Raw genomic sequence first — 27,224 nt, 5'->3', positions numbered from 1 at the left:
AAGTCAGAGATGGGGACCAGATTGGATGCTAATGAGTGTAAGGGGACCCAGCCAGGAATGGTCTATGTGGGCAAATGGGTGAATTCGCCGAGTCCTGATTGACTGTGATTTCCCCGGGCCTTTCAGAGAGATCATGAACCTAGAGTGGAAATGAAGCTGGTCTTTGGGGCTGGCTGACCAGTTAGTACAGAATATACACAAATAAATACAAAATTAGAAGGGCAACCTGGTGCTGTGTTTAGAGATGAACTTAGAGTCAAGGAGGAAAAGGATTTATATAGCACCTACTGTATGCCAGGCACCATGCTCAGGGCTTTACAAATGTTATATTATTTGATCCTCACAATCTGGGCAGCTGCTGACGTTGTGAATAGAGCGCTGGGCCTGCAGTCGGGAAGACTCATCTTCCTGAGTTCCAATCCGGCCTCAGACACTTACTAGCTGGGTGACCCTGGTCAAGTCACTCAATCCTGTTTGCCTCAGTTTCCTCACCTGTAAAATGAGCTGGAGGAGGAAATGGCAAACCCCTCCAACATCTTTGCCATAAAACCCCAAATGGGGTCACAGAGAGTGTCTCACACCTACCCTAGGAGGCAGAGGCTTTACAGGTGAGGAAACTGAGGCAGACAGCCCAGGATCATCGTATTCAGACCCAAGTCTTCCTGACTCCAGGCCCAGCTCTGTCCCTTTTGATGCCTAGCTGGGTTTACATCCCCTCCCTCCCCGACACCCGCTCACTACCTGTGAGACCCGAGCCAATTAACCGCTCAGGGCCTCAACCAATCTTCTGCGGCTACAAGTTCAAATCAATGCAATAAACATAAGACACCCACTGTGTGCTAGCTGTTGGAGACATAAAGACAAAAAGAAATCATTCCTGCCCTTGAGCAGCTTATAGTCCAATGGGCAGGGCGGGGGGAGGGGTGCGCAGAATACAAACGGGCGCGCACATACACACAGACCAAGTAGATCCTTTAGATGGCAATCACAGACCACCAGGAGACTCAGTTATGAATGAGCAGCTTATCTGCATTGCTGGACGGATTTGTCACGCAGGAAGTTCCTCACAGTTGGAACCAGAGGTCCAGACCAAATAAAACAAAAAGCAACTCCAAATCAAAACAAAGTGATTTCAAGAGGGAGAGAGTGGGTCGCTTCCCCAGCTGTCCAGTGAGGACAATAATCCGTCCCCAATCTAGGTCACGAGGAGTTGTAAGGAGACAATTCTGAAACGACGCATCATGAAGTGCAGAACATCATTACAAGTATTACATTTGACTCCAGGCCTCTCTGGCCCCTGCTCTGACTTGGTCCATCCTGTGTTAGATTTTGGGAGTAGGAGGTGGGGATGGGTTAATTCAGAAACCCTATTCATCGGGAGGCGCCATGCACCCGGAGTCAGAGGGTCTTTCCCAGTCCCCTCTCCTCCCCAGCTCTAATGCTCTCCCCCCTCAGATTTCCTTCCCTCTACTCCTTTATCCATGTTTGTAGGGAGGCATGCTGTTTCCCCCACTAGAGTGGGAATGCCTTGAGGGCAGGAGCCCTCCTTTTACTTTTTACTTTGTTCATATCTCCAATGCATAGGACGGTGCTTGGCACATAGTAGGTGCTTAATAAATACTTTTGGCTTGATTCATGCATTGCTACGTGTTCTAGTAAATCCCCTTCCCTAGCTGCTCATTTCCGTTGTTTTCCCCCCTTTTCATTCCAAATCAACGCTTTGATCCGGTAGCGTCCGGCCAGTGAGTGCTGGACCTGCTGGGACCACAATGCTGGGGTGCGACCCAGCGTCTGTGGGGGATGGGGGGAGGCTGGGGGAGGAGGGGCAGTGGAGGGATGTTTGGGGGCATTGGCTCCTGTTTAATGATGAGGTTTTTAGTCCTTTCAATTATTGTGTCGCATGTAAAAAATCTTTCTCTATTCCTGTCTCTCTCTGTCTCTCCATTTCTGTCTCTTTGTCTCTGTCTTGATTTCTATCTCTCTGCTCTTTATCTGTCCATCTCCCCTTTCCTCCCTCTCTCCCTCCCTCTTTCTAGACTGGGGACACAGACCTGCCATACCCTCCCCCCCAGAGAGAGGCGAACATCTACGTGGTGCCCCAAGGCATCAAGCCGATTCTTCAGCGAACCGCCATCGAGGTGAGTTGGGGCTCCGGAGGTGACTGGGGAGGGAGGCCCAGGTCCCGGGTCCTGTGCCACTGCCGCGTCCAACCCTGCCCTTGCAGATCCTGGCCTGGGGCCTCCGGAATCTGAAGAGCTACCAGCTGTCCAACATCACGTCCCCAAGCTTGGTGGTGGAGTGCGGGGATCAGGTGGTTCAGTCCTGCGTGATCAAGAACATCAGGAAGAACCCCAACTTTGATGTCAGCACCCTCTTCATGGACGTGGTGAGAGGCCGGTCCTCTGCCCCCGTGCTTTCTCCCCCGGGAGCCGCGGGTGGGAGGCCTAGACATGTCTGGGCACCAGGAGCCAACCTTTTAGTCTCCAGCCTGTTCCCAACTTGCCGCATGGTCTTGGGGAAGGCACTGAATCCCTCTGGCCTCAGTTTCTCTCATTTGGAAATACGGGAAGTGGGTAGGTCTCTGGACTTGGAGTCAAGAAGACCGAAGTTCAAATCCCACCTTGGATGTGTCCCTGGCTTTGAGGCCTGAGGCGAATCTTCTCCCTCCCTCCCTCCCTCTCTGTAGACTGAGGACTCCGTTTCCTCCTTTGTAAAACCAGGATAATATTAGCAGCTCCTTCACAGGGTCATAGTGAGGCTCTAATGACATAATACCGTGAAGCGCTTTGCAAACGTTATAGCCGTTACGATTACAGGAAAAGCATGAGCCCACAAGCAGTGTCCTCTGGGTTCTCTTCCACCGCCCCTCACACTCAAGGCTCAGGCCTGAGGCAGTCCCAGTATGACCGACCGTCTGCAGATAACGGAGATCTGTCCCTAGGCTTGCTCCAAAGCAGAAGACTCGGGGCCGCCCTGACGAGGGCATCTGGGGCGACACCCAGAGATCATGCCCTTGTCCTCTCTTATCCCTTGACAGCGGCTGCCTCGTGAGGAGCTGTACTGCCCACCCATCATCATCAAAGTCATTGACAACCGCCAGTTTGGACGGCGGCCTGTGGTGGGCCAGTGCACGATCCATTCACTGGAGCAGTTTCTGTGTGACCCGTACTCGTCCGAGAACCCCCCTCCTGAGATGGGCTCTGGTACGGAGAGATGGGCCCAGGGCTGCTGGGGAGGGAGGGAGAGAGGGTGGTCATCTTGTGGGGGAGGTGGAGTGGATAGCTTGATCAGCCCTATCCCCTGGGATAAAGGCTCACGGTCTTTACAGGACTCTCGCAGCATATATGCCCTTTCTTAGACTGGAAGCTCTTGGAGGGTGAAGAGCATAATTCTTCAACAAACGTTATAATCTGATCTGACAAACATTTATCACATGCCTAGCTTGCAGGGCACCAGGACCTAGGGCATGAAGGTGAAATGTGCCGCTGTCTCTGCCCTCAGGGAACTTAGAATCTAGTGTAAGGATAAGATGCAAACCCAGATAAGGCCTGCTTGCTCCTCCCTGCTGCATAGTGGAGCATCGGCACAGGCACACAGGAGGCCTCAGGAAGGCTTGCTGAAAGAGTCATTGATGAGAACAAGAGACAAAAGGCAACGGGGAAGGAGAAAAGAAGAGGAGAGGGATGGAGAGAGTGTGAGAGAGAAAGTGAGAACAAGAGAAAGGAGAGAGAGAAAGAAGGAGAGGCAGAGAAAGAGAAAGAAAGGAATAACAGAAGGAGAGGGAGAAAGAAAGAGAGGGAGAGGAGGAGCGAGATAAAGAAGAGACAAGGAAGGAGAAAGAAGGAGAGAGAATAAAAAGAAATAGAGGAGGGAATCAAGAGACAGAGAGGAGAAAGGGAGAGAGGAGAAAAGAAGAGGAGAAGGATGGAGAGAGTGTGGGAGAGAAAGTGAGAACAAGAGAAAGGAGAGAGGGAAAGGAGAGGCAGAGAAAGAGAAAGAGAAAGGAATAGCAGAAAGAGAGGGAAAAAGGAGAGGAAGAGTAGGAATGAGATGAAGAAGAGATAAGGAAAGAGAAAGAAGGAGAGAGAATAGAAAGAAATAGAGAAGGAGGGAATCAAGAAACAGAGAGGAGACAGAGACAGAGGGAGAGAAGAGAGTATAGATGGGAGAAAAGACAGAGATGAGAGAGACAGAGGCAGAAAGAATCAGAAGAGAGAGACCACAATCCAGACGGGGAGAGGGGAAAAAGGAAAAACAAAAGAGAAAAAAGTGTTGAACAGAGGAGATCGGGGAGAAGGAGACACTGCTGTACACATAACAGGAGCGTAAGTGAGCAGATCTCTGTGGGATGATGCCAGGCCCCGAGTCCCCTAGCTCTGGTCTAGAACGGTGGGCTGAGCTCAGGGGAAGATGGCACCTGCTGGTGGCCCATCTGATGGCTGCCTTTCTCCTCTCCCTGCAGATGACATTAGCCTCCTGACCCCCCGGGATGAAGTGCTGATCGACATTGATGATAAGGAGCCTCTCATCCCTGTCCAGGTAGGGCTAGAGCTTGGGAGCTGCGTCAGGGGACTGGGCTGAAGGCAGCTCTGACAGCCTTCCTTCTCCTTTGCCTCTTTCTCCTCACCATCAAAGTCTTTTATTAACAAATTCTTTTTACTTGTTTCCTTAGATATTTCCCAATTACACAAAAGTTTTTAAACACTCATTTAAAAAAATCATCCAAAGGTCTTCATGTATCACCCTTCTGGGTGTTTTATACCCAGAAGGACACAGATATAGTTCCTATGCTCTGGGAGCTTCTAATTTGATGGAGGATGTACGGTCTTTGTCTGTCCTCAGATTCCTCTGGGTCTCGCATGGAGAAATAGTTATTGCCCTCAAGGAACCCTGATTGGGGAGACACAGGCCCTGCTCTCGGGGAGTCACAGGCCCGATGGGCAGAGCTACCTTCTTGTTCTCAGGACACTTGGCCTCCCATGGGGGTCAGATCGGGGTTCCCACCTCTAAGATTAGCCCTGGGAAACAGGGAGAGGGAACAAGGTGAAACAGTGGCCTGCGCAGCAAGAAACAAAGGAGCCTGGTGTGCTCTTGTCCCCTCCCTACTCTGGACCCCCCCTTAGGGAAATTGGGGAAGATGCCCAGTTTGGTCCCAGACGTGACTTAATTGGGCCTTGGGAACAGTTCAAGGAGAGAAGTCTTGGCCTGGGCTCCTGTCCTCTGGCACACAACCCACCAGAGAGGCCTCAGGGATCTTCCATATCCCTCACTGCTCTTCCCCCATCCCACACCGGGCCTGCCTGAAACCTAGCTTCCAACGTCAAACAGCCATGTCTGTGGAGGGTGCCAAGCCTGAGACTCCTGTGAGAACAGAACAAGCCCAAGGGGAGGGGAGAGGGGGTCTAGGGGAGAATAATAACAGCTTATGTTTTTATAATTTGTAAATGAGAGGCGCCGTGCCCATCAAAAACTGGTGCCCACCTGCACTGTTACCAATGAAATCAATCAGTCAGTATTAAGTGCCTACTGTGTGCCAGGTACTGGGGATGCAAGTACAAAGAACGAAACAATCTCTACTCACAATGAGCTTGGCTTCTAATGGGGGAGACAGCAAATGCATATGAAAATGTAATGTGTAGTTCTGGAGTTAATACCTACATATATGCATACAAACACATTATACACACACAAAGTCGTTAACTACAAGGTCGTTAGGGAAGGAGGGAGGGCAGTAGCAGTTGGGAGGATCAGGAAAAGACTGAAGCAGAAAACGGGGACTCTTAAAGGAAGAGGGGATTCTCTAGGGATGAGATGAGGAGCGAGAGCATTCCAGGCTCAGGAACTAGCCCGTTCAAGAGGAAATGTAGCATCATGAGCGAGCATCGGGAAGAAGGCCAGTCTGGAGGGGTGATGTTCAGTGGGGCTGGAAGGTAAGATGGCAACTTTAAAGGTCCAGCAGAGGAGTTGTATTTTATTTTAAAAGCAATAGGAAAGCACTGGGGTTAGTTGAATGGAGGAACCACATGGAAGGACTCTCTTAAGGAAGGTTATAGCCACATTTTGGATGGACTGGAGTAGAAGAGTGAGAGGCTGGAGGCAGGGAAACCCATCAGGAAGCAGTTACCGTGAGTTAGGCAAGAGCTGTGATGCTAGCTGTCGTGAGCGAAGAGAAGGTGCCAGGGTAGGAGATGCGAAGGTAGAAACAGCAAGATTTGGCAACTGGTTGGAGATGTGGGGAAGCTAATGGCACCATAATGCACAGATCATTGGCCTTGGAGTCAGGAAGACTCATCTCCTTGGGTTCAAGTCTGGCCTCAGACACTTACGAGCTATGTGACCCTGGGCAAGTCACTTCACCCTGTTTGCCTCAGTTTCCTCATCTGTAAAATGAGCTGAAAAAGGAAACGGCAAAGCATTACTACAAGTATCTCTGCTAAGAAAACCCCAAATGGGGTCCTGAAAAGCTGGACACGACTGAAACAACTGAACAACAAATGGAGATACGAGGTGGGAGTGAGGAGTCCAGCATGCTGCTGAAATTATGAGGTTTGGAAGGAGAGTGGTGTCGTCAGGGGGAATCATGAAGTCTGGAGGAGGGAAGGCTTTGGGGGAAAGAGAAACTCCGTTTTAGACACATGGAGTTGACAATGTCTTTGGGACATCCGTTGAGATGTCTGATAGGCAATTGGTGCTCCAGGATTAAAGGTCAGGGTTGATAAATAGATCTGAGAATCATTTGCATAGGCTAATTTAGCCCATGGGAGCTGGTGAGGTTACCAAGACGGAGCGTGTAGGGAGAAGAGAGCTGGGACAGAACCTTGGGGGTGTGCGATGTGGGTCATGAACCAACAAAGATGGAGAAGGAGCAGTCAGAGGTGTAGGAGGCAAACCAGGAGAGAGTATCTAGGGAGAGGGCGAGGGCATGGCCGACAGTGCTGAACGTGACCCATAGGGAAGGAAGGGCTGTGAAAGGACCCTAGACACAAATCTAGTCCCGTCCCCATCCCATGGTTTGCAAATTACTGGACATCTGTTATCTCCATGGAGCCTCATAACGGCTTCGTCCTAGGTGTCACCATCATCGTCATCATCATCTTCATCGTTATGCCCGCTTTACAGATGAGAAAGCTGATGTACGTAGGGAGGAGGCGACACACCAAATCCCAGAACTGGTTAGCGTCAGATTGGCTCTTGAGCTCATGTGACAAGTCCAGCGTGCCCACACCGCCTTCTGATGATGAGAGCTGGACCTGCTGGAGATGGAATCTGTCAATCGTTAAATTAATTAACAAGCATTAATTAAGCAATATTAAGTCCTGAGGACACATCCTTGCTCTTGAAGAGTGCAGTCCCTGCCTTCCGGGGGCTGACATTCTGCTGAGGGAGGCCATGTGTGTGTAGATAAGTGGGTACAAAATCCTGAGGTCAGCATCTCATTTTAAGGCTCCCAGAATGCTTCACATGCATTGTGTTAACATGTCCTTTCCCAGTGAGCTGGTGAGGCCTGGGTCATTGTCATCTCCATCTTATAGATGAGAAAAAAACCTCAGAGAGGTGAAGTGTCACAGGCTAGGAAGTGTCAGAAGTGGGGTTCGAATCTGGGCCTTCCTGACTTCAAGTTGGGTCTTCTGTTCCCTATGGCAGGGGTGTCCCTAACAGTTCCAGCAGGTGGGCCCTGGTACCCAGCCTGGTCTAGGCGGCCACGGAGGAGCCCATGGATTGGAGGGGGCTCAGTCACACAGGCCAGGAGCGCCTCACCTGCAGGGGCACTTCTTGTCTGTGTACATACACCCAGAGGGATGGATATAGGGTCTTCTGAACCTGAACGGAGCCTGAGACAGCTTAAGTGACTTCCCTAGGATGGCGTAGCTAGGAATGGTGGGAGGTGGGCCTTGAACCCAGCTCTTTCCCCTCCCAACCCTCTGGGGCTCAGTCCTCTTAAGCTGTCCCTTCTTTCCTGGACAACCATCCAACACTAGCCTGGCTCAGTTTACTCAAGGGTTTTCCATGCCCTCTCAGCACCCTTCAGAAGGAGGCAGCTCAGGTGGGCTTATCCCCAGTGTGTGAGGGGGAAGTGGTGTCCCTGAGTCTACAGAGGCTCAGTGGTAGACTTGGGACTGGAACCTGGATGTTCTGGCTTCCTGTTCAGTGCTGTACCTTGAGGGTGTGTGTGCGCGTGCGCACACACACACACACACACACACACACACACACACACGTGCACGCTCGCTCACACACACGTGTACACACTTTCATGTGCACAAGCTCACACTCACACAGCACATCATTTCTGTCTTTTCCTTGGTCCCTGCCCAGCTCAGTTCCTTTCTCTGATCTCCGTGTTTCTCCTCCCCTGATTCTTGTTAGTTGGAAAGGCACATTGAATCCGTAATTAATCCAGACCTCCACTTCCCTCCCCCCAGGGCTAGGTTCCCATCTGTTACCCAGATTTGCCCCCTACCTTGCCTTCACCAGGCCCACAAAGCACCAAGGGGGTTTATGTGTGTCTGGGATGGGGAGGGTGGGGCTGTGACCATAACCACCTGCACTCTGCCTTGGGGATGGTGCCAGAGCCCACATTACCGGGGAAGGCGACTGAGGCAGACACATTGTTTGGTGCCTTTGAAGCTGGAACAGAGGGATCCACCCTGGAAGCTTCCACACTTCTTGGAAACATCCCCTCCCGCTGGAGGACCTCTCCCTAAGTCTGCCTCTCCCCAAGCTTCCCCTCTATCCCAAATCTCTTGGGAAGGGACAGCCTTTCACATGGGCCACTCCCCAGATCTCCCCCACCCCTTCAGTCAGTGGGCCTCCAATTCGGCCATTAACACTTGTTTGGTACATCACGGTTTACAAAACACTTTCAAACACCTCATCTTAATTATAGCCCTGGGCCGTAGTCGGGGTCTAGCTCCTAGGAAACTGCACAGAGAAACATCATCGTAAGAGCTGGAGGTAGGGGGAGGGCCCAGCAGATCCACAGCCCAGGCCTCCTAAATCTCAGTCCAGACTTCTTTAAAAATTAAAAAAAATTTGTGCAATTCAAAAACCCTTCTAGTGAGGTCCCGATTAGTACGAAGAAGGGGTCACGTCATTTAAATGTTCATTGCCTATTTCTGTTGAACTGGCACCGATGACTACCTTTTCCATACAGTTATAACTATGAATAATGCACACTCCGATGATGGGACTGCTCCCTGGGGGCTCGTTGGTCAGTTCCTTTGGGTCGTGTCCAGCTGTTTTCTTGGCAAGGACGCTGGAGGGGTCTGCCATTTCCTTTATTGACAGATGAGGAAGCTGAGGCAAGCACGGTGAAGTGACTTGCCTAGGGTCACACAGCTAGGAAGTGCCTGGGGCCAGATTTGAGTTTAGGAAGAGGAGTCTTCTCGCTCCAGGCCCGGTCTCCATCCATTGCTCCATCCGCTGCCCTGGGGGTTCATTACATGCATTAACGGGCCCTGGGTGTACTATCTTTTTGTCTCACTTTCCCTCTTCCCCTCAAACAAAGAAAAACTTAAAATGCTTATAAAGGCTATAGTCAAGTAAACATATTCCCACCATAGCCGTGTTGGCAAACATGTGTCTCCTTCATTTTTAGTCCATCCTCTCTCAGCTGGGAGGTGCCCTGCATTATCATTGTCCTCTGAAATCATGGTTGGTCATGACAGAAACATAGGACAGAAGGACTGATGGGTGGCGTTTCAGAGGTGGAAGGGACCCCCAGAATCCATCCAGGCCAACCCCCTTAGCTTACTCAAGGGGATTCCAAGACCCAGGGAAGTCACTTGCTGAAGGTGGAGTCTGATGATCTGGGTTCAAATGTCAGCTCTGCCCCTTACTGAGACCCTGAGAAAAACAGTTTCTATCTCAGCTTCTTCATAAGTAAATCCAGGCTGGTTTAGATAACCTCTGAGAGCTGTCCCAGCACAAACTCTAGGATTAAGTGCTAGATTGTGGATAAAACCACAATAGGGGGAGAGGGGGGAGGGAGGGAGGGAGAGAGAGAGACAGAGAGACAGAGACAGACAGACAGACAGACACACACACACATATGCGCGAGCGCACACAGAGACAGAGAGAGAGACAGAGAGAGAGAGACAGAGAGAGAGAGAGAGAGAGAGAGAGAGATCTTGGTGGACTGGAGCAGTCTGGAAAGGCTTCTTGGAGAAGCCTGGGGCCTTGAAGAATGGGCAGGATCTGCTTAGGTACAACAGAGGAGAGAGAGTCAATGACCCATAAACAATATCCTCTGGCCTCTACCCCCTGCTTTCCTTTGAAAACTTGGATTTGGGTATTTTGCTTCCATATTACGAAAAATAAGAAAACTGTGGAAGTAGGGGGAGCCTGGGCTGTGAGGAGAAATTAGGTGGGAAGCATTTCCTGCTGAGAGTCACCCCTTTGGGTTAAGCCATTGTCACTTAAAATCCTGGAGGGGTCAGCCTGGGAGCCTTGTGGGGTGGGGAGGGGGCTAGAGAGGGATTTTTAAAAGACTGTGAAGCTCACATACCCTCCCCCACGTGCTGGAGAGGAGACTGGGAATGCCTCAGAGCCCTACTGTCTGACAAGAGGGGCCGAGCTCACAAGCTTTTATTAAGGGCTTACTCTGGCCCAGGCTATGTGCTGACACTACAAAGGAAGGCCTACCCACCCCCTCCCCTCCAAAAAAACCCCCAAACCAACAAAAACCCAGCCTCTGCTTTCAAGGAACTCCTAGACTAATGGGAAAGACAACTTCCCCAAATGATGATGTACAAGCAAGACATAGGCAGGATAAATTGAAGATAATCTCAGAGGGAAGGCACCAACATAATGAAGAATTGAGAAAGATTTCTTGCAGAAGTCGAGACTTTAGCTGAGACTTGAGGAAAGCCAGAGAACCTAGGAGGATGCCAGTTCTCCTGAGCGGCAGCCACTTCTAATAAGTATGACCAGCTTAGATAATTTCCCCAGTTCCTCCTACTATTCACTGATAGACACACTAGTGGGGGACCTGCCAAACTTTCCCAATTCCCCCCAAAATGCAATGTACCTTCCTGGACCCAGACTTTGCTGGGCAGGCTTTGAGGGAGACTTATAAACCCATACAACTGAACAATACAATTTGGAATCACGGCACCGAGATGAGGAACATCCTGACTTACACAGACCTTCGCGCATCTCAATGGCAAAACCAGATAGTCTGCTGTGCCTGGTACTCAGTAGGTGCTTAATAAATTCTTGTTGTCTTGACTTTGCCCAAGTGTAGACAAATGACCAGAGTCAGATCACCAGCACAGGGAAAGGCTCTTTGCTGGTTCTGAAAGGCTAGGCTAGGTTCCTTCAGAGGCGGGTGGGAGAGATGTCAGATGCCTGTCTCAGCTAGTTTACTTCAGGTTCTTTAATTCCTTACACTTTTGTGCTTCCTCTTTTCAAGCCCATTTGGCAGACGCTATCAGTGGCAATTCATTTGTAACAGGGCCTAGCTTTTGTGGCAAGCACATGCTTGTGTTTTCTATCTATCATGTCTGCATCTGCTGATATGTGTGTGAGTGTTTGTAACAGCTTCATTTCCCTGTTGTCGAGGATCAGACTCACTGACAGCACTAATTTGTCCACACCAGCCCAGATTTGTTTGATGCTTGTTTAAATTGGTGGAGTGGGGTGTGGCTGGGAAAACGGGGGACACGGAGTCAGAGCCTTTTGTTCAGGTTCTTATAGTAGAGATGTGCAGATGGGAGACGTTAAATAGACTCACGTTGGTAAATCATGGGATCATACCTTTAGAGACAGAAGGGACCGTAGTTCTTAAACTTGGTGTTCCATCTCCCACCTCTGGGCGTTTGCACAAGCCGTCTCCTCATATCCAGCTATTAGAATTCTTGTCTTCCAAATCAGGTGCCACCTTCTCCATGAAGCTTCCTTGTTTCTCTCCAATTAATGAATGCTTCTCCTCTCCTCAAATTACTTTCTATTTGCTCATATCTGCATACAGATCGTGTCCATGTGACAGGATGTTGACTCCATCAGAGGAGAGACTCTCTTTTTTACCCCTAGGGTTTGTCATGGTGCTTTGCAAGTCAAAAACCATTTGTTAAGTGCATACTATGTGCCAGGCATTGTGCTAAGTGTGTGTGCATAGTAGGTGTTTTATAAATATCTCTTGAATTCATCCCTCTTATTTTTACAGAGGAGTTAATAGAAGCTCAGAGAGCTTGAGTGAGGTCATTCAGACAGTAAATTATAGCAGAGGCAGGATTCAAACCCAGTGCCTGGGATTTCAAGTGTGATATTCTTTCTCCTGGGACCATGCCATCACTCCTTGGTCCTTGCTTGTACTGAACCAACAGGAACACAGGTACCGGGGATGCCAGAGTGGGTGGTTGATGACGTGGGAGACCAGGGCATTCGAAGGGGGACCAAAGTGAATGTTGAAGGTGCTGAGTATGAGGTAAGGGGTAGGTGGGAAAAGGAAGATGAGAGACAGAGAGAGAGAAAGAGATGGGGGTGGGGGAGAGAGAGAGAGAGAGAGAGAGAGAGAGAGAGAGAGAGAGACAATGACACACAGAGAGAGACAGAGACAGAGAGAAACACAGAGACAGAGAGAGAGAGACACAGAGAGACAGAGAGAGACAGAGAGAGAGAAACACAGACAGAGACAGAGAGTGACAGTGACAGTGACACACACAGAGATAGAGACAGAGACAGAGAGAAACACACAGAGAGAGAGAGAGAGAAACACAGACAGAGAGTGACAGTGACACAGAGAGAGAGAGAGACAGAGAGGGGGAGAAACAGGGAGAGGGACAGAGACAGACAAGGAGAGAGAGAGAGAGAGAGAGAGAGAGAGAGAGAGAGAGAGAGAGAGAGAGAAGACAGGTGGGGAGAGCAAACTAGACATTGCCAGCAGGAAGTATTTGGGTAATGTTGACAGCTGGAGTGAATTTGAAGGAATGAATGAGTAAGTGAATGGATGGTTGAATAGATGATTGAATAATTTAGAAACCATTGATTAAGTGCGTGCTGAACATTGTACTAAATACTGAAGACACAAGTAGACAAGTAAAGCATTTTCTCCTTCTGTTCTAATAAGGATTGACCACTCACATGTAGAACTTTTCCCTGCAGGACAGGTGGAGAGGTCCAGCGATTCTTGGAGCTCAGGGTGGATGGTGATAAGTTCTTCTGGAGGGGTGGGGGCCAAGGGAGTGTCTAGAAGTGGCTATGGGGAGCAGAGAGTTCCTGACTTCTTGTGTGTTTCAGGGTCGGGGCAGGGGAAAAGAGGGGGCCCAGGATGAGATATCTTCTGGGAAAAGCTAGCTCTCCATGAGGACCAGGAGATGGAAAGAGCTTTCTAATGAGAGAAGGAACCTTCCGATCCGGGGGAGGAGATGGTTTCCAGATATCCTAGGGGAGGACAGGGCAAAGGGGGATGGGGACTGAGTGGAGATAAGAATGAGGGGGGCAGGGATGAGAGAAGCACCTCCTCTGTATGCACTGACTCTGAATCACAGGGGTTGGGGAATGGAAGGCAGGGATTTGCTTACCACAGGGCAGGGAATCTCAAGTAAGATAAGCTAGTAGGTTCAACGGGGTAGGATTCTGGGGGGATGGGGTCTCCCCAATTTTAATTAAGTGAAACACAAAATGACAGGCCTCTGGTGGCTGTGTCAAAGGAGGCCCCAGGAGTGTCTGGCTCTTGCCTTTAGATGAACTGCTGTAAGGGTGTTGGAGAGGCATATGGGAAGGTCTACGGCCAGGAGGCCCCACTCCCCCAATATCCAAGGCCTGCCAAGTCCTTCCAGTCCTTCCCCAGCACCTCTTGCATCCACCCCCTTCTTTCTACCCACACAGCCGTCACCCTGGTCCCGGCCCTCGCCAGCCTCCCTCTTGAATACTGCAGGCTCCTAATTGGCCTCCCTGCCTCCAGTGTCTCCAATCAGCCTCCACTCAGCCTCCAAAGTCAATCTTCCAGAGGCACCGATGAAGGGTAAAATAGAAATCCCCCGGCCTGGCATCTCGGTCCTTCCCCAATCTGGCTCCCGCCTAACAACCTAGCTATGTTTCCCGTCACTCCCCTTCACACACCCTCCATCCCAGCCAAACGGGGTAACTCCCCACACTGAGCTGTTCCCCAGATGTTCCAGCTGTCTCGTGCCCCAGTGCCTGGCTGCTGGCAGACACCGCTTTGCTGCTGAGGGGGCCGTGTTTCTTTGTCCCAGCCTGGGGCGCTGTTCTTGCTGTCCAATGGCTGGGATGCCCCTGGGGAGTTTCAGACTGTGCTGATGCTGTCTATCCAGGCTTCTTTCTGTTCGTGTAGTGGGCAAAAGAAGTGCCGTGAGCTTAGAGTTAAGTAAGACAGGGCAGCTGTTCAGGTTGGTGACAGCCTGAGAGACTTCTACAATGCCAAGGCTACCAGGGTCAGGGTTCTAATCCTATTTCTGCCCCTCACTGCCTGTGTGACGATGGAAAATGACTTTATCTCCCCAAGCCTCAGTTTACCCATCTGCAAAATGGAGATAAAACATCTTCCATCTGAGGCTCGAACAAGACAACATATAAAGGAGCTTTGGAACCTTGAAGGGCTATATAAAGATCAGCTTTTATTATAATTTTCACCTGAAGCATCTGCAAAAATTTACCCTAATTTTCAAGCTTGCTAAATCTTCTCTCTCCCTCAGCCTTAGTTTTTTCACATCTTTAAAATGTTGTTTTAAAAATGTGTTTTGAAAATGTTTTAAAATGTGTTGGACGAGGTGGCCTTCCTAGCTATAAAGCTGAAATCCCAACCTCCCCAGCCTGGGCCTCTGGCCTGGTGTGAGCTTTCTGTCCAGCAGGATTCACTCTCTGTATGCATCACCCTGAAAATATCCCCAGGACCTAGCCTCTGGAAGGGCTATTTTGGGTCCTCCTGGCTCTAGGTAACCAAGCATCACTGGAGACAAAGGGTCAGGACCCAGAGGACCCTGGGCACTTCTCCAATTCCTGTCTCCACCCCTTTCTGACACAAGTAACCCAACCTCCCACCCTGGGGAGTGGGTTGGGTGTAGGGAGTGGCGGTGCCTTTCCTTAATTGCCACTGGGGGAGCCTGGAACTCCTGACTGGCTGGCAGACCCAGACTGGGCCTCCCTTCCACAATGGAAAGTTCGGAGGGCAGTGGAGGGAGGAGACAGGAGTTTCTCAGCCTAAAATATAGGCAGTTAGGTGGCTCAGTGGGCAAGGTTCTGGAAGCGGAGTCAGGAAGACCAGAGCTCAAATCCTGTCTCAGACACTTACTAGCTGTGTGGCCGGACGAGTCACCAGGCCTGTCTCCTAATCTGTGAAATGAGATGGAATGAGGTAACCTGAGTAAAACTTGGTGCAGTCCTTAAAGCACTTTGTAAATGCTAACTGAGTGGTACTGTTACGTCAGCTTAGAGACAGGGCCCATCCTAGGGATGTATTAGGATGCTTGGTTTGCCCAGCCCCCAGTTTCCACTGTTTTGGGGGTCCTGAGTACCCCCCTTCTTACATTCAAGCCTCATTCTCACTGGGAATGCCAACCTTCCAGACGAAATGAGAGCTTGACAGTTTTGAGTCTTCTCCCATGCTGCTTGACCCACAAGACTTGTTGGAGATTGGCCTGCTGAAGTGACCCACTGGGTCGATAAGGGCCTAGCCCAGTGCCTGGCACATGGAAGCACTTAATACATCCTTGTGGGCTGATGGGTCAAGGCCGTGCTTACCGTGACCGAAGAGTTTACGAGCTTTGGTTTGACAGGTGATGAGTTGGGTCAACCAGACATGAGAAGAGTGAAGGCGTGGATGAATTCTCTCCTCTCTGGGCAGAGTCTGGAGCCTCCTCGTTGGGAAGGGCAGGAACGCTTCCTCAGTTTCCTCCTTCCGAAGCTCCCTTCTGACCACCCTTGGCCTTGCTGCTGTTCCAAGCTCCTTGGTCCTGCACTTGCTAAAACCATACCAGGCGATGAAGATCTTTAAAAGCCAAACAGGATTTTATGTTTAATCTTGGGGGTAATTGGGAGCCATTGGAGTTTATTGAGTAGGGTGTGTTTGCATGTGGTGTGTGTGTGTGTGTGTGTGTGTGTGTGTGTGTGTAACGTGATCAGACCTTTGCTTTGGGAAGATCACCTTGGCAGCCAAGCGAAGGATGGGTTGGAGTGGGGGAGATGCTTGAGGCAGGAAGACTCACCATTGTTAATAATCTAGTTGTGAGATGGCCTGTGCCAGGTTGTCAGCTGTAAGTGTGGGTGACTGGGAAATTGGCGGTACCCACAACAGGTAGGAAGAAGGGGCCAATCTATAATCAAATCAACACAACCGTCATCTCTGGAAAAAATCCAGCTTATTGTTTTACTCACCCACCATCTTTGTGATTTCCCACGTCATTTCTCCATTTCCTGCTTCTCTGGCTCTCTATATCAGGTATTTCTCCCATTCTAAGCTCCTTAAGGGTATTTTTCTGACTGTATTCCCACCACTTGGCACAGAGTTGGGCACACTTGAGTGCTTAGTAAATCCATTCATTCATTCATTCATTCATGGATTGTGGATTTGATGCAGGGGAGGAAGGAATTTAAGATGTGTCCCAGCTCTGGTATTTACTACATCTGTGACTTTGGGCAAATCGCTTCCTCTTCTTGAGGGCCTGGACTTCCTCCTGTGTAAGATGAGGAGGGTGTACAAGGTGACCGAGGATCCGACAATCCTATGATTACTGAGGGTGTGGGTTACTCAGGCCTGTCTGGCCTTGCCTCCTTGTCCCTCCTCCTCCCTGACTTCCCCTCATGTCCCTGTTCTTTATGACACAGGGCAGCAGAGAAAGCCCAGCCAGGCCATTTTGCTCCTTTTCCAAACGTCTGGGCCAAAAAGACTGGGCCAAAAGAAGCTGGAAACCTTGGTCTGGGGTGAGGTTTTTGGCCTGTGGGGAAGGGGTGGGTGGGGATGTGTACATCTCAATTCCCCCGGCCTCCCTGCCCTACTTCATGACAACATATGGTAGAGAAGGAGACAGGAACAGTGATGACAGCATCCATTTTCCTTTCCTCTCACTCACACCCAGCCCTGGCTTACCACGTTGGGGTAGGATGTCATCATCTCGCCATGGTGTGTCAATATGGAGGGGATTGACTTGTGATGGAGAGGGGGCAGACGTGCTTCTGGCCCGTGACCTTGAATGATACAGAGGGCAGAAGGACTGGGTGACACTCTTTGTTGTACATTGTTGTCTTCACCATGTTACTGCCATCATCTTCATCATTATCATCATCTTCTTCTTCTTCTTCATCATCATCACCACCATTGTCATCATCGTCTCTCCTGTCTCTATCAAAACCATCATCGCCCAAATCACCATAGTCAATTCAGCTAAAAAAACCCACTTGGTGAGAACCTACTATGATTATTAATCGGCAACCTCACTGTTACCATGGTCACCATGACCACCACCATCCCATCATCCCCATCAGCTGGAATGCCTTCCCTTCGCTCCTTTACCTCTTACTATCCCAGAGAGGGCGCCACCTCCAATAGGAAGCCTTCCTTGACCACTCTCTTCTTTCTCAAATTATCATGCATCCATGGTGTCTCCTAAGTCTTATAAACACAGTTTTAAGCTGCCAAAGCACTAAGGCTTTAGGGACACACCACACACCTATTGTCATGTCGTATCGTACTAGCAGAATGCAAACCCTTGAAGGCAGAGACCATTTTTCATTTGATTTTGAAGTATGGATAGAGAGCCAGCCTCAAAGCCAGGAAGACCTGTGTTCAGTTCCAGCTTCTGACCCATACTGGCGGTGTGATCCTGAGCTTAACCTCTCCGTGCTAAGTTTACACAACTCTCTAGGATTGTGTTATGGCAACCTACATTAGTAGAGGGAGTTTCCTCACCTGGGAGTTCCCCATACTAGTGAAATCACTGGTCAGTCCCTATTTCCATCCCCAACATGCAGCAGTGTTTGGAGTGACTTGGATAATAACAACATAATCACCACTGTCTCTATCATTCAATTTAAATAATTGAGAACCCGGTCTGTGATTGTTAATCCCCACCCCTGCCATCCCCAGCATTGCTATCACTGCTGCCATCCCCACTGTTGCTCTCATTATCTTCATCTCCCCTACTATTATCACCCCCATCTTCATGCCCATAATCACTACCACCAACCACATCGCCATCATCGGATTCTTTCAGGGACGTGCCAGATGTGTCATTTCTCCTGATGAGATCTTTTTTTTTTGGATCTTGACCATGTGCTTTAAGATACAGACAATTGATATGGACTTTAACCCTACTGTCAATCTATCAACCAAGCAAATGAGGACGTCTTGAGCACTGTTATGTATTCAGTCTGTTCCACGGGCAGCGAAGGAAACAAGGGAAAGGCATGTTGATTGTACGAAGTATTTCCCAATCTGGGTGTTTCATGAGATAGCTAGAAACAGTTAAGTTCAACCATACCATCAGGGAGATATCACTTTGGGCTGGAATGGTTGGAGAAAGCTTAATGGAAGGTGGCAGTGTTAGCCACGGAGAAGGTCCCAGGCTGTGATAAACACACAGACAGAAAGGATAGAGAAATGGTGCCAAGTACTTAGAGATGCATATGCCATTTCCAAGGTCAAAAGTATGCCTGCCCCCTTGGGAGGCAGCATTGTTTAGAAAGAGCACAGGACTTGGAGTCAATAAACCTGGATTCAAATCCTGGCCCCTTGGTTGGGCATCACTTTCCACATCTGTCAAACAAGAAATTTTTAAAGATTGTTGTCAATGATTGGAATAAAGGCATAGATTATCAAATGTTCAGATGACATGGAATTATAAAAGACTGCTAACAGAAAAGGCAGGATCCCAAAAGATCTTGACAGAACACCTTGAGCTAAATCGAAGAAGATAAGATTTACAAGGGAAAAATGTAAAGTTCAGTATTTGGGTTCTTAGAAATCAATTTCACAAAATGGAGGGAGATGTTGTGAAGTACCATATTGCCTGAAAAGAACCTTGGGGTTTTAGTGGATTGTAAGCTCAATGAACTGGTCAATCAACAAGAGTTTTTTTTTAAAACACCTACTGTGGGCCAGGCAATGCTTTACGCAGTAGGGATAAAATACAAAGAGTGGCACAGTCTAAGGTCTTGGTGTGATAGAGTGACCAAAAAGCTGACATGAGCTTGGGCTATACTAAGAGAGGTCTAATGTCCAGGAAGGTAGTCTTATGAGCCAAGGGCACTGTAGTGCTCTGACTCTGGGCTGGTCAGACCTGTGTTCCCTTCTGGGATCCATAAAGGACTGATGAGCTGGAAGGTGTCTAGAGGTCATCAAGCAGGATGGTGAAGGAACTTGAGTCCATGCTATCTGAGGACTTGTCAGAGTAACTGGGAAGAATCTTAAATGCTTGCTATGATCTCTGCCTGTATTTCATGGCCACCATTCCTTCTGTCCTCTAGAATTAGCTCCAGAAAGCATTTTGGTTTAAATTGAGGACCAGAAAATGTTTCTAGATTAGGGAAAGGATTGATTCTTGCCCCATCGTTCATCCCCAGCATTCTTATTTTTGGCATACCATCCAATCAGAGGCTATTCCATCTCATTTAGGGGGATAATGTTGATGTTATCCCCCAGTTTCCTAAATGATGGCCAATGCCAGTGCGCTTTGGGAAAGTCAATTCCTCGTTTAACTTTGTTCAGTAATGTTAATTTAATCTTATTCATATTTTGGAGGGATCTCTTCTAAACCTAGGGCTTGTTGTGATTGTTGGCAAGAATGGCCAGTGGTGAACACTTCCTTTTATAACACAAATGGCTTGTTCATTTCCTTGGATCTTCATGGGTGAGCTCCATCAATTCCCTTTGTGACCAAATACCTGCAGAATGGGTCCAAAGTTTTATGCCTAATTCTGTAATTGAAAATCCTTGATGGGTGTGATTGGTGATTTAGCCAGGCTTTGGTGTTTCCTCCATGTTTTGTTTTGTTTTGTTTTTTCCTTCTCTGTCCTCAGTGTATCTGTATAAGATTAAAAACTCCCGAAGGAAGGGAGAATGGGGGAGTGGTAGTTCCTGAAAGGAGGACATGGCTGGTGGTAGCATGCTTGGGAAAAGCCAGAGAGAAAGAGAGGGAGAAACACCCACACCCACACCCACACCCACACCCACACCTACACCCACAGAGAGAGAGAGAGAGAGAGAGAGAGAGAGAGCACCTTTTAGAATTTGCGTGTATCTCAGAGTCAGAATTCCAGACCATGTTGTGTGTCCCTCACTCTAGCACTGGTTATGGAGGCTCAGAGGACCTGGGTTTAAATCTCACTTTTGACATGACCTGTGTGACCTGGGCCAAATCATTCCTCATTGGGCTACAGATTTTTCATCTGTTAAATGAGAGAGTCAGACTATGGCTTCTAAGACTCCTCCTGTGTGACCTTGGGCAAGTCATTTATTCTCTGTGCCTCAATTTCCCCATATATAAAAGGAGGAGGTTGGACTCGTGATGGCTTCTGACATCCCTTGTAGCTCTAGAACTGTGATCCTTTGTCTTGACGGAGATGAGGAATAAAATGTATACACACACGCCCATAGAAACACAGCCAGATGTGCGCACACATACAGAGTTCAAAATCTTTCCTGACACGGTCTTTCTTTGTGTCCTTGGAACTTTCTGAGCCTCGGGCGGTCTCCCTAGTGACAGTGGCGGGAAGGCAGGGGGTGTTCTCTAGTGGCGTGCCCCCCTTTTCCTTCCCCCTGCCCCAGGCCTGCTCCTCATTAAGTTCTATTAGTGCAAGCCCGAAAGCCTGGGGTGGGGCTCCTAGAATGTCCTGGCAAGAGCCCTCCCCTCAGCATCCCGACCAGAGTCCCGGTTAGATGTGGTGGGCAGACGGTTCCCGTGCTGGCCGCGCCCCTGTCCCCGCTGGCGCCAGCAGATCCCCTCCACACGCCCAGACAGGGAGCTGGGCCGAGCTGCAGCAAAGGGGTTTGAACAGCCCTTGAGAAGCCAGGAGCGAGGAAGCAGGAGAAGAGGGTTGGGGAAGGAGGCTGGTGGAGGGGGCAAGAGAGCTTTTTCACATGGACTACTTCACTGCTTCTCAGCTGAGCAGGAATGGGGGAGCCTGGGGGTGGGGGGAGAGAACTCTCACCCTGCTCCATTCCTAACTCAAGGAATAACTAAGCATCAAGGCTTCTCGAACCCTCCTCCTCCCTGCCACTGTAGGGAAGGGGGGAAAAGATAGGAAAGTGCCCTCTCTGTGCCAGGCTCTGTGACTGGTGCTGGGTTTACAGACAACCTTGAAGCAGCTCCTGCCCTTGGGGAGCTTCCGTTCCATTGAAGGACGCTGTGGAGGGGATCCCTGTGAAGGTTGGGGTGGGCTGGAATGGCCTCCAGGTCCCTGCCAGCATGAGATGATTCCCTGTCGGGACAGCTCCCATTAGTTAGAGCGGCAATGCTCACCTGCTCTTCCCCAGGCCTCATTACGTCCCGTTCCTTCCTGAGTCCCAAATGGGAACGTGTAATTTCAGAAGCTGGACTGGCCCTTTGTCAGCCCTGTGTTTAGTTCTATTTCTTTCCTTCCTCTCCCTTTTCCCGTGACCTTCTCCTTCTGTCTCTGGCCTTCCTTAAAAAAGAAAAGCATGACAAAATTCAGCCTAAACCCGGAGGCTTGCTCCGAAACGGAAGATGGAGGTGGGTGGGGCAGGGTGGAGCTGGCTGGGCAGCCCTGCCTCTGTGGTCACTGTGTTGGAAGGGTCTGGACCTTGGTTCTCCCTTTGCTATGACACCCTGACCAGTCCTGGCTGATCCTCCCTCAGATCCTCACTGACTCTGTGACTCTGGCCTTTTTATACCCCAGCCTCAGTTTCCTTGTCTGTAAAGTGAGGGGGTTGTGCTAAGTGGCCTCTTAGGTCACTCCCTGCTCTAGATCTGAGATCCTAGGAGAGCTTTTGACCCGCAGAAACCACTACCCCTAAAACCTTCCTGCCCAGGATTCCAGCTCTTCTGGGAGCCCTCAGGGGTACTTCAAGGTGCTTTTGGAGTTGGGAAGTAACAGTGTGGAGGACCGGACACAGAGTCAGGAAGGTCCCAGCTCAGATCCTGCCTCAGATGCTTAGTAATCAAAATGGCAAGGCAATTACAAACATTACCTCATTGGCTCTCACAACAACCTAGAGAAGTAGGGGCTATTATTATCTCCATGATTTGCTGGGGTTAATAAGTATCTGAAGCCCAGATTTGAATTCAGGTCTTCCCAACTCCAGAATCAAGCTGTGTGACCCCGGGAAAATCACTTAATGAACCTCAGCTTGCTCATCTGTAAAATGGGTTTTGTAGTACTATCAAACAAGATACTGTATGTAAAGCCCCTCTCTAGCCATAAAGAGATAGATCATTATTATGATCTAGTCCAGTCTTTGAAGTTTGGCAGAACACTCCGCTTTTAACCACCTTTACTGTTCTGGAAGGAACTCCAGGACATTCCTTTACAGACAAGAAAGTGAGATGCGGGATATGTCCAAGTCACTCTGGCAATTTGGGGCAGAGCCCAGATTTGAATGACAGGATGAGAGAGAGAAAGAGAAAGACACAGAGAGAGAGAGAGAGAGACAGAGAGAGAGAGAGAGAGAGAGAGAGAGAGAGAGAGAGAGAGAGAGAGAGAGAGAGAGACAGAGAGAGAGAGAGAGAGGGCTCCTCAAAGACCATATCTTCTAGTCTTGTCTCCTCATTTTACAGGTGAGGAAACTGAGGGTCAGGGGGATTTATTGACTTGTCTAAGGTCATCCAGGGGAGCAGGCATAGAGGCAGAATCTGAACCCAGTTCATCTTCACATTCAGCACTCTTTCCAATGGACTGCACTACTTGAAATGTCTGAAAGCTCATGTGGTTTTCCTAAGGTCAGTCAGGAAGAGATCTGGGCTTGGCACCCAAGTTCCCTGATTACCAAACTCATGCTCCTTCTACTCTACCACCCCTCCTCTCTGTGTCCTCACAGGTCCCACCCCCCAATCCTGCCTGAATTCCCCTCATTGACTCATCTGAGAGCTACTGTGTCTTAGCTCTGTGATGCTGGACATCTCTTGTGCCCTCTCTGAGACTCTAATCTCTCGCTGTGCAGATTGGATTTGACCAGACTTGCAGGGGTGGGGAAACTGTGGCCCTCTAGGTCCTCAAGCACAGCCCTCTGACTGAACCAAAAGCCACACTTGAGGACCTATAGGGTCTGCATGTGGGCTCAGGGCCACAGGTTCCCTGCCCCTGGACTCTGCAGAGGCTCTTAAGCAATCCTGGAGATTGTGTTGATGACTGTATTTCAATATGACTGGTTTCCTTTGGACTCCTATGTATTTCATATTATTCAATTAAAAATATGATTCTGAGAGGGGGAACCTGGGCTTCCCTAGATTGCGAAAGGGGTCCACAACCCCGCAGATGGCTTAGACCATCACTAAGGTACCTTCCAGCTCTAAATTCAATGGTCTAATTGCTTCACTTATTTAAGCCAATTCTTTCACTTTTCTGAGCCTCAGTTTCAGTTTCTTCTTCTGTAAAATGAGTTGGGGTGGGGGGGAGGACAGCAAGGGATCAAGTGCCATCCAGCACTGCCTGTCTACGCTTCTCCACACCCTCCCTGAATGTTTCTCTCCCCAGCCTGAACAACAGTGGGTGTTCCCCTCTCACCCCAGCGCCTCTGTGCCACTCCCTGTCATGGAGGGAAGAATGTCATGAGACTTGTCTTCCCCTTCCTTCTTCCATCTCCCAGGAGGGTCCCCAGATCCCAGTGTTTGGGGACAAAAGCCACCCCTTGGCCCTTTTCAGGATTCTAGCTACAAATTCTGGCCCAGGGATCCATTGCTTTGCATATGGAGGGGGGGGGGTCTTTCCCTTCCAAGCCATGTTCCCCAGAACGTTCCATCCAGGGACGGTTTGGGATGCCGCCCCCCACCAGGTTTTGGGAAGCAGCTGACAGGTGCGGGAGCATCTTCCTGCCCCTGGTAGTGTTTTTTTTTCAGTGACTCAGGTCAAGACTTAGAATTCATTTCGCTGCTGGATGAGAAGTGGAGTGTATCAGAGAGAGCACTGGGCTTAGTGTCAGCAGAAACCCAGACTCTGATATCGCCTCTGAGTCTTTCCAGCTCTGAGATTTTGCATCAGCTCCCCTTGTAAAACGAGGGGGTCTGGTCTAGGTGGTCTCTAGGCCAATAAACATAGCTGCAGGTTTTGGAGGCAGTGGCAGCCAGGTGCAGTGGGTAGATCGCTGGTTCTAGAATCAGAAAGACCTGAGTTCAAATCAGGCCTCAAACATGTATGACCCTGGACAAGTCACTGAACCTCTGTCTCTCTGTTTCCTTGTCTGTAAAACAGGGATTGTAATAATACAAACCTCCCAGGATTGTATGAGGATCCAGTGGGATCCTATTTGTAGAATGCTTAGCACGGTGCCTGGCACATAGTAGGTGCTCATGAAACGCTCATTTTCTTGCTTCCTTCCTTTAAGCCTCTCAGTCAGCTAAATGATGTTTGTAAAGTGATTCCTACATGCCTGGCCCTGGCTGAGCGCTAGCTAGCTTAGAAAGACAGGCCACAATAGTTGCTGCCCTCAAGGAGTGCACATTCTAATGGGGAAGACACGCGTGAAACTAATTTACATGTAGGTCATGAGATCCATTCGACCAGCCCGGATCCTTGAGCATGGGAATGAACACGGGGTATGCGTGTGGGGGGTGGTACAGCCCTGCATGGCTGGCCCAGAGGATGCCTGTTGGGGAGGAGGGGAGAGAAGATGAGTCCTGCTTTCTCCAAGGTTGCTCTGGTCTCCAGGGCAGGTCTTTCTAACTCCATTGCTAACTTGCCTGTTTAATTTGTAGCTTGCAGACGGTATGATTGGCTCAGACCCCATTAACTTGGCATCTTCTTCATCCCGTGTCCATGTAGGTATTGTTAACCCTTTTTTTGGTGGGGGGCGGGGAGAATGGGAGAGGATGCTCCCTAAGGTTCAACAGAGCTCAGTCAACTCTCAATTATCTGTGTAGTGATAAGAAGGGCTCACAAGGCAGATGAGGCCCAAATCACAGGCAGTCTTCAGGGGGTTTCAGAGTTGGATCTGTGGCATCTCTCACTGGCAGCACATCTGCAGGATTTGCTGCTTTGCTCAGAATGGTGTCACAATGGGTCTGTAGACCCAGAGCTCTCACCACTGAGGCAAGATGCCTCGAGAGGTCTCAGAGGCCCAGACAGAATCAGACCTCCACAGCTGGGATGGCCAGGATGCAGAGAAAGATAATAACAACTTGTTTATCTGGTGCTTCACAGATTACAAGGGGTTGTCCTCAATCTAGCAATTCATCAAACCTTTGTTAAGCCCCTACGATGTGCCAGGCACTGGGCTGGGTGCTGGAAATACCAAGACACAAAATGGAACCATCCTTGGCCTTGAGAAGTGTCATTCTACTAACGCACTAATTTACGAATAATTCCTTTGCAACAACCTTGTGTGGGTCACGCTAATGTCATCATCTATCATCTACATTTTACAGAGGAGGAAGTTGAGGCAGATACGCAGTCCAGTGAGAAGAGCACTAGCTCAGGAGTCACCTTTGACACTCGCTACCCGAATGAACTTTCCAGCCCTGACAATCTAGGAGTTATCCAGCAAATGTTGGGGCTGGAAGGCTAATTCAGGCCCTTTAGCTTTACAGTCAGAGTTCATGTTCTCGCTGCCTGGTGGCCTCTCAGATCACCTAGCTGGTAATGGAGAGTTGATTGGATGGGGACATGGAGGGGAGGAGAGGGGTCCCTGGAAGGGAAGAGGACCACCAACCTCCCTCGCCTTCAGCAGCCCAACCCTCTTGTCTTCAGCAGTTTTTCTTTCTTCCTGGCAAGAATGGTGGGTGGACGTCCTCAGCGGGATTCTTAGGGACTGGGGAGAATGTCTTTGGACAAATTCTACTTTCATCAGAGCCCATTTCTCCTTAGTCCCATATCTAGGCCCTGATGGAGCCCCAAGGTAGTCAGGACACTGGAGGAAGGGATAGGACCCTGGCCCTTGGGGAGCTGCCAGTCTGATGGGGTAGGTGTACTCCCTTCCCTAAGTCTGATGGCAGAGACAGGACAGGTAGACTTATAAATGAATCCTATAATAAGACACAAAATCATAATAATGCTAATGTGAGTTGTATCATTATTTTATAATGAAAATAATGAAGGTGATGATCATACATAGTTCCCATCTTTATAGCCCTTTCTTGTTCATAAAGTACTTTCCTCATTAGGATCCTAGGAAAAATAGTGCTTATCCTCAATTTTTTTGGGGGGGCGGGGAGGCAATTGGGATTAAGTGACTTGCCCAGGGTCACACAGCTAGTAAGTGTCTGAGGCTGGATTTGAACTCAGGGCTGGTGCTCTATCCACTGCACCACCTAACTGCCTCTTAACCTCATTTTAGATGAGGAATCAGTAGACAAAGTCTGGAAACTTAAAACCACACGTGTTCAGTGGGAAGAACACTTGATTTGTCAGATTTGTTCCTTACCACCTGTGTGACCTGGGGCAGTTGCTTCCTCTCTCGGAGCCTGCTTCCTTCTCAGACAAATGAAGTTCTCGTGGCCTCTAGGTCCCTTTCAGCTCTAGCCCTCGATCCTGTGACTTACCTGGAGTCATCCCACCGCCAATGAGTAAGAACACAGGGCTCCGAGGCTGTGGCTGACCAAGTCCCTCCCCGGGTCTCTCTGTCTCTCTAAAGCACATTAATTAGGACCAGCAGGGGAGCAGTGGGTCAGTGAGTGAGTGCCTTAGGCCGCAGAGGCAGCTGCAGATCTGGAAGGATTTCTCAGAAGGGGCAGTTCTTGGGGTTTTTGTCCAGAGTCAGCTTCTCCAGCGTCCTGAGTCCCCCCCAACCCCGCACCTCTGCCCCAATCCCGAGGCCGCTGTTGTCGGCTCGAACAGACCGTGGCCATGGGTTTGAGGTGGTGACACGTGCATACTGTGGGGGGGCTAGCACAGTCAGATGGGGGGGCACATTGTGACATGAGCAAGCCTGTGTTCACCACTCATACTCCTCCCTTCCTTTCCCGCTCCCCAGCCCCCCACGCTACTTCTCCACGCCCCCCCCCCCACCCTAGGGTGAGGCTGGTGTCAGGCTCAGAATAAGCCACACCCTATTCTGGGTCAGCTCTCCTGTGGGCCAAAGCTGTGGGAATCAGAGCTGAAGAGGGGAGGGCTGTCCAAAATGTGGCTGCCTGCAGTGCGATTTTATGCGGCCTGCCTGT

The 27,224-nt window shown here is 49.6% G+C and overlaps 1 protein-coding gene across 15 annotated transcripts in view; it reads left to right on the top strand.

Annotated features, from left to right (window-relative positions):
• The window catches only part of DYSF (dysferlin), a gene marked incomplete at its 3' end in the record, with an annotated part of 227,243 nt that overhangs the window by 186,350 nt on the left and 13,669 nt on the right, over positions 1-27,224 (top strand). For 8 of the 15 annotated variants that reach the window (XM_036749059.1, XM_036749063.1, XM_036749055.1 and 5 more), the window contains 4 exon segments: positions 2,037-2,138; positions 2,225-2,386; positions 3,038-3,203; positions 4,463-4,539. In XM_036749059.1, coding sequence (XP_036604954.1) covers positions 2,037-2,138; positions 2,225-2,386; positions 3,038-3,203; positions 4,463-4,539 — 507 coding nt within the window. 15 annotated transcript variants of the gene reach the window in all.

Source organism: Trichosurus vulpecula, chromosome 3, assembly GCF_011100635.1.
Source record: "Trichosurus vulpecula isolate mTriVul1 chromosome 3, mTriVul1.pri, whole genome shotgun sequence".
NCBI classification, from domain to species: Eukaryota; Metazoa; Chordata; class Mammalia; order Diprotodontia; family Phalangeridae; genus Trichosurus; species Trichosurus vulpecula.
The sequence above is the reverse complement of the archived record's forward strand: the minus strand, read 5'-3'. Positions and strand labels throughout refer to the sequence as shown.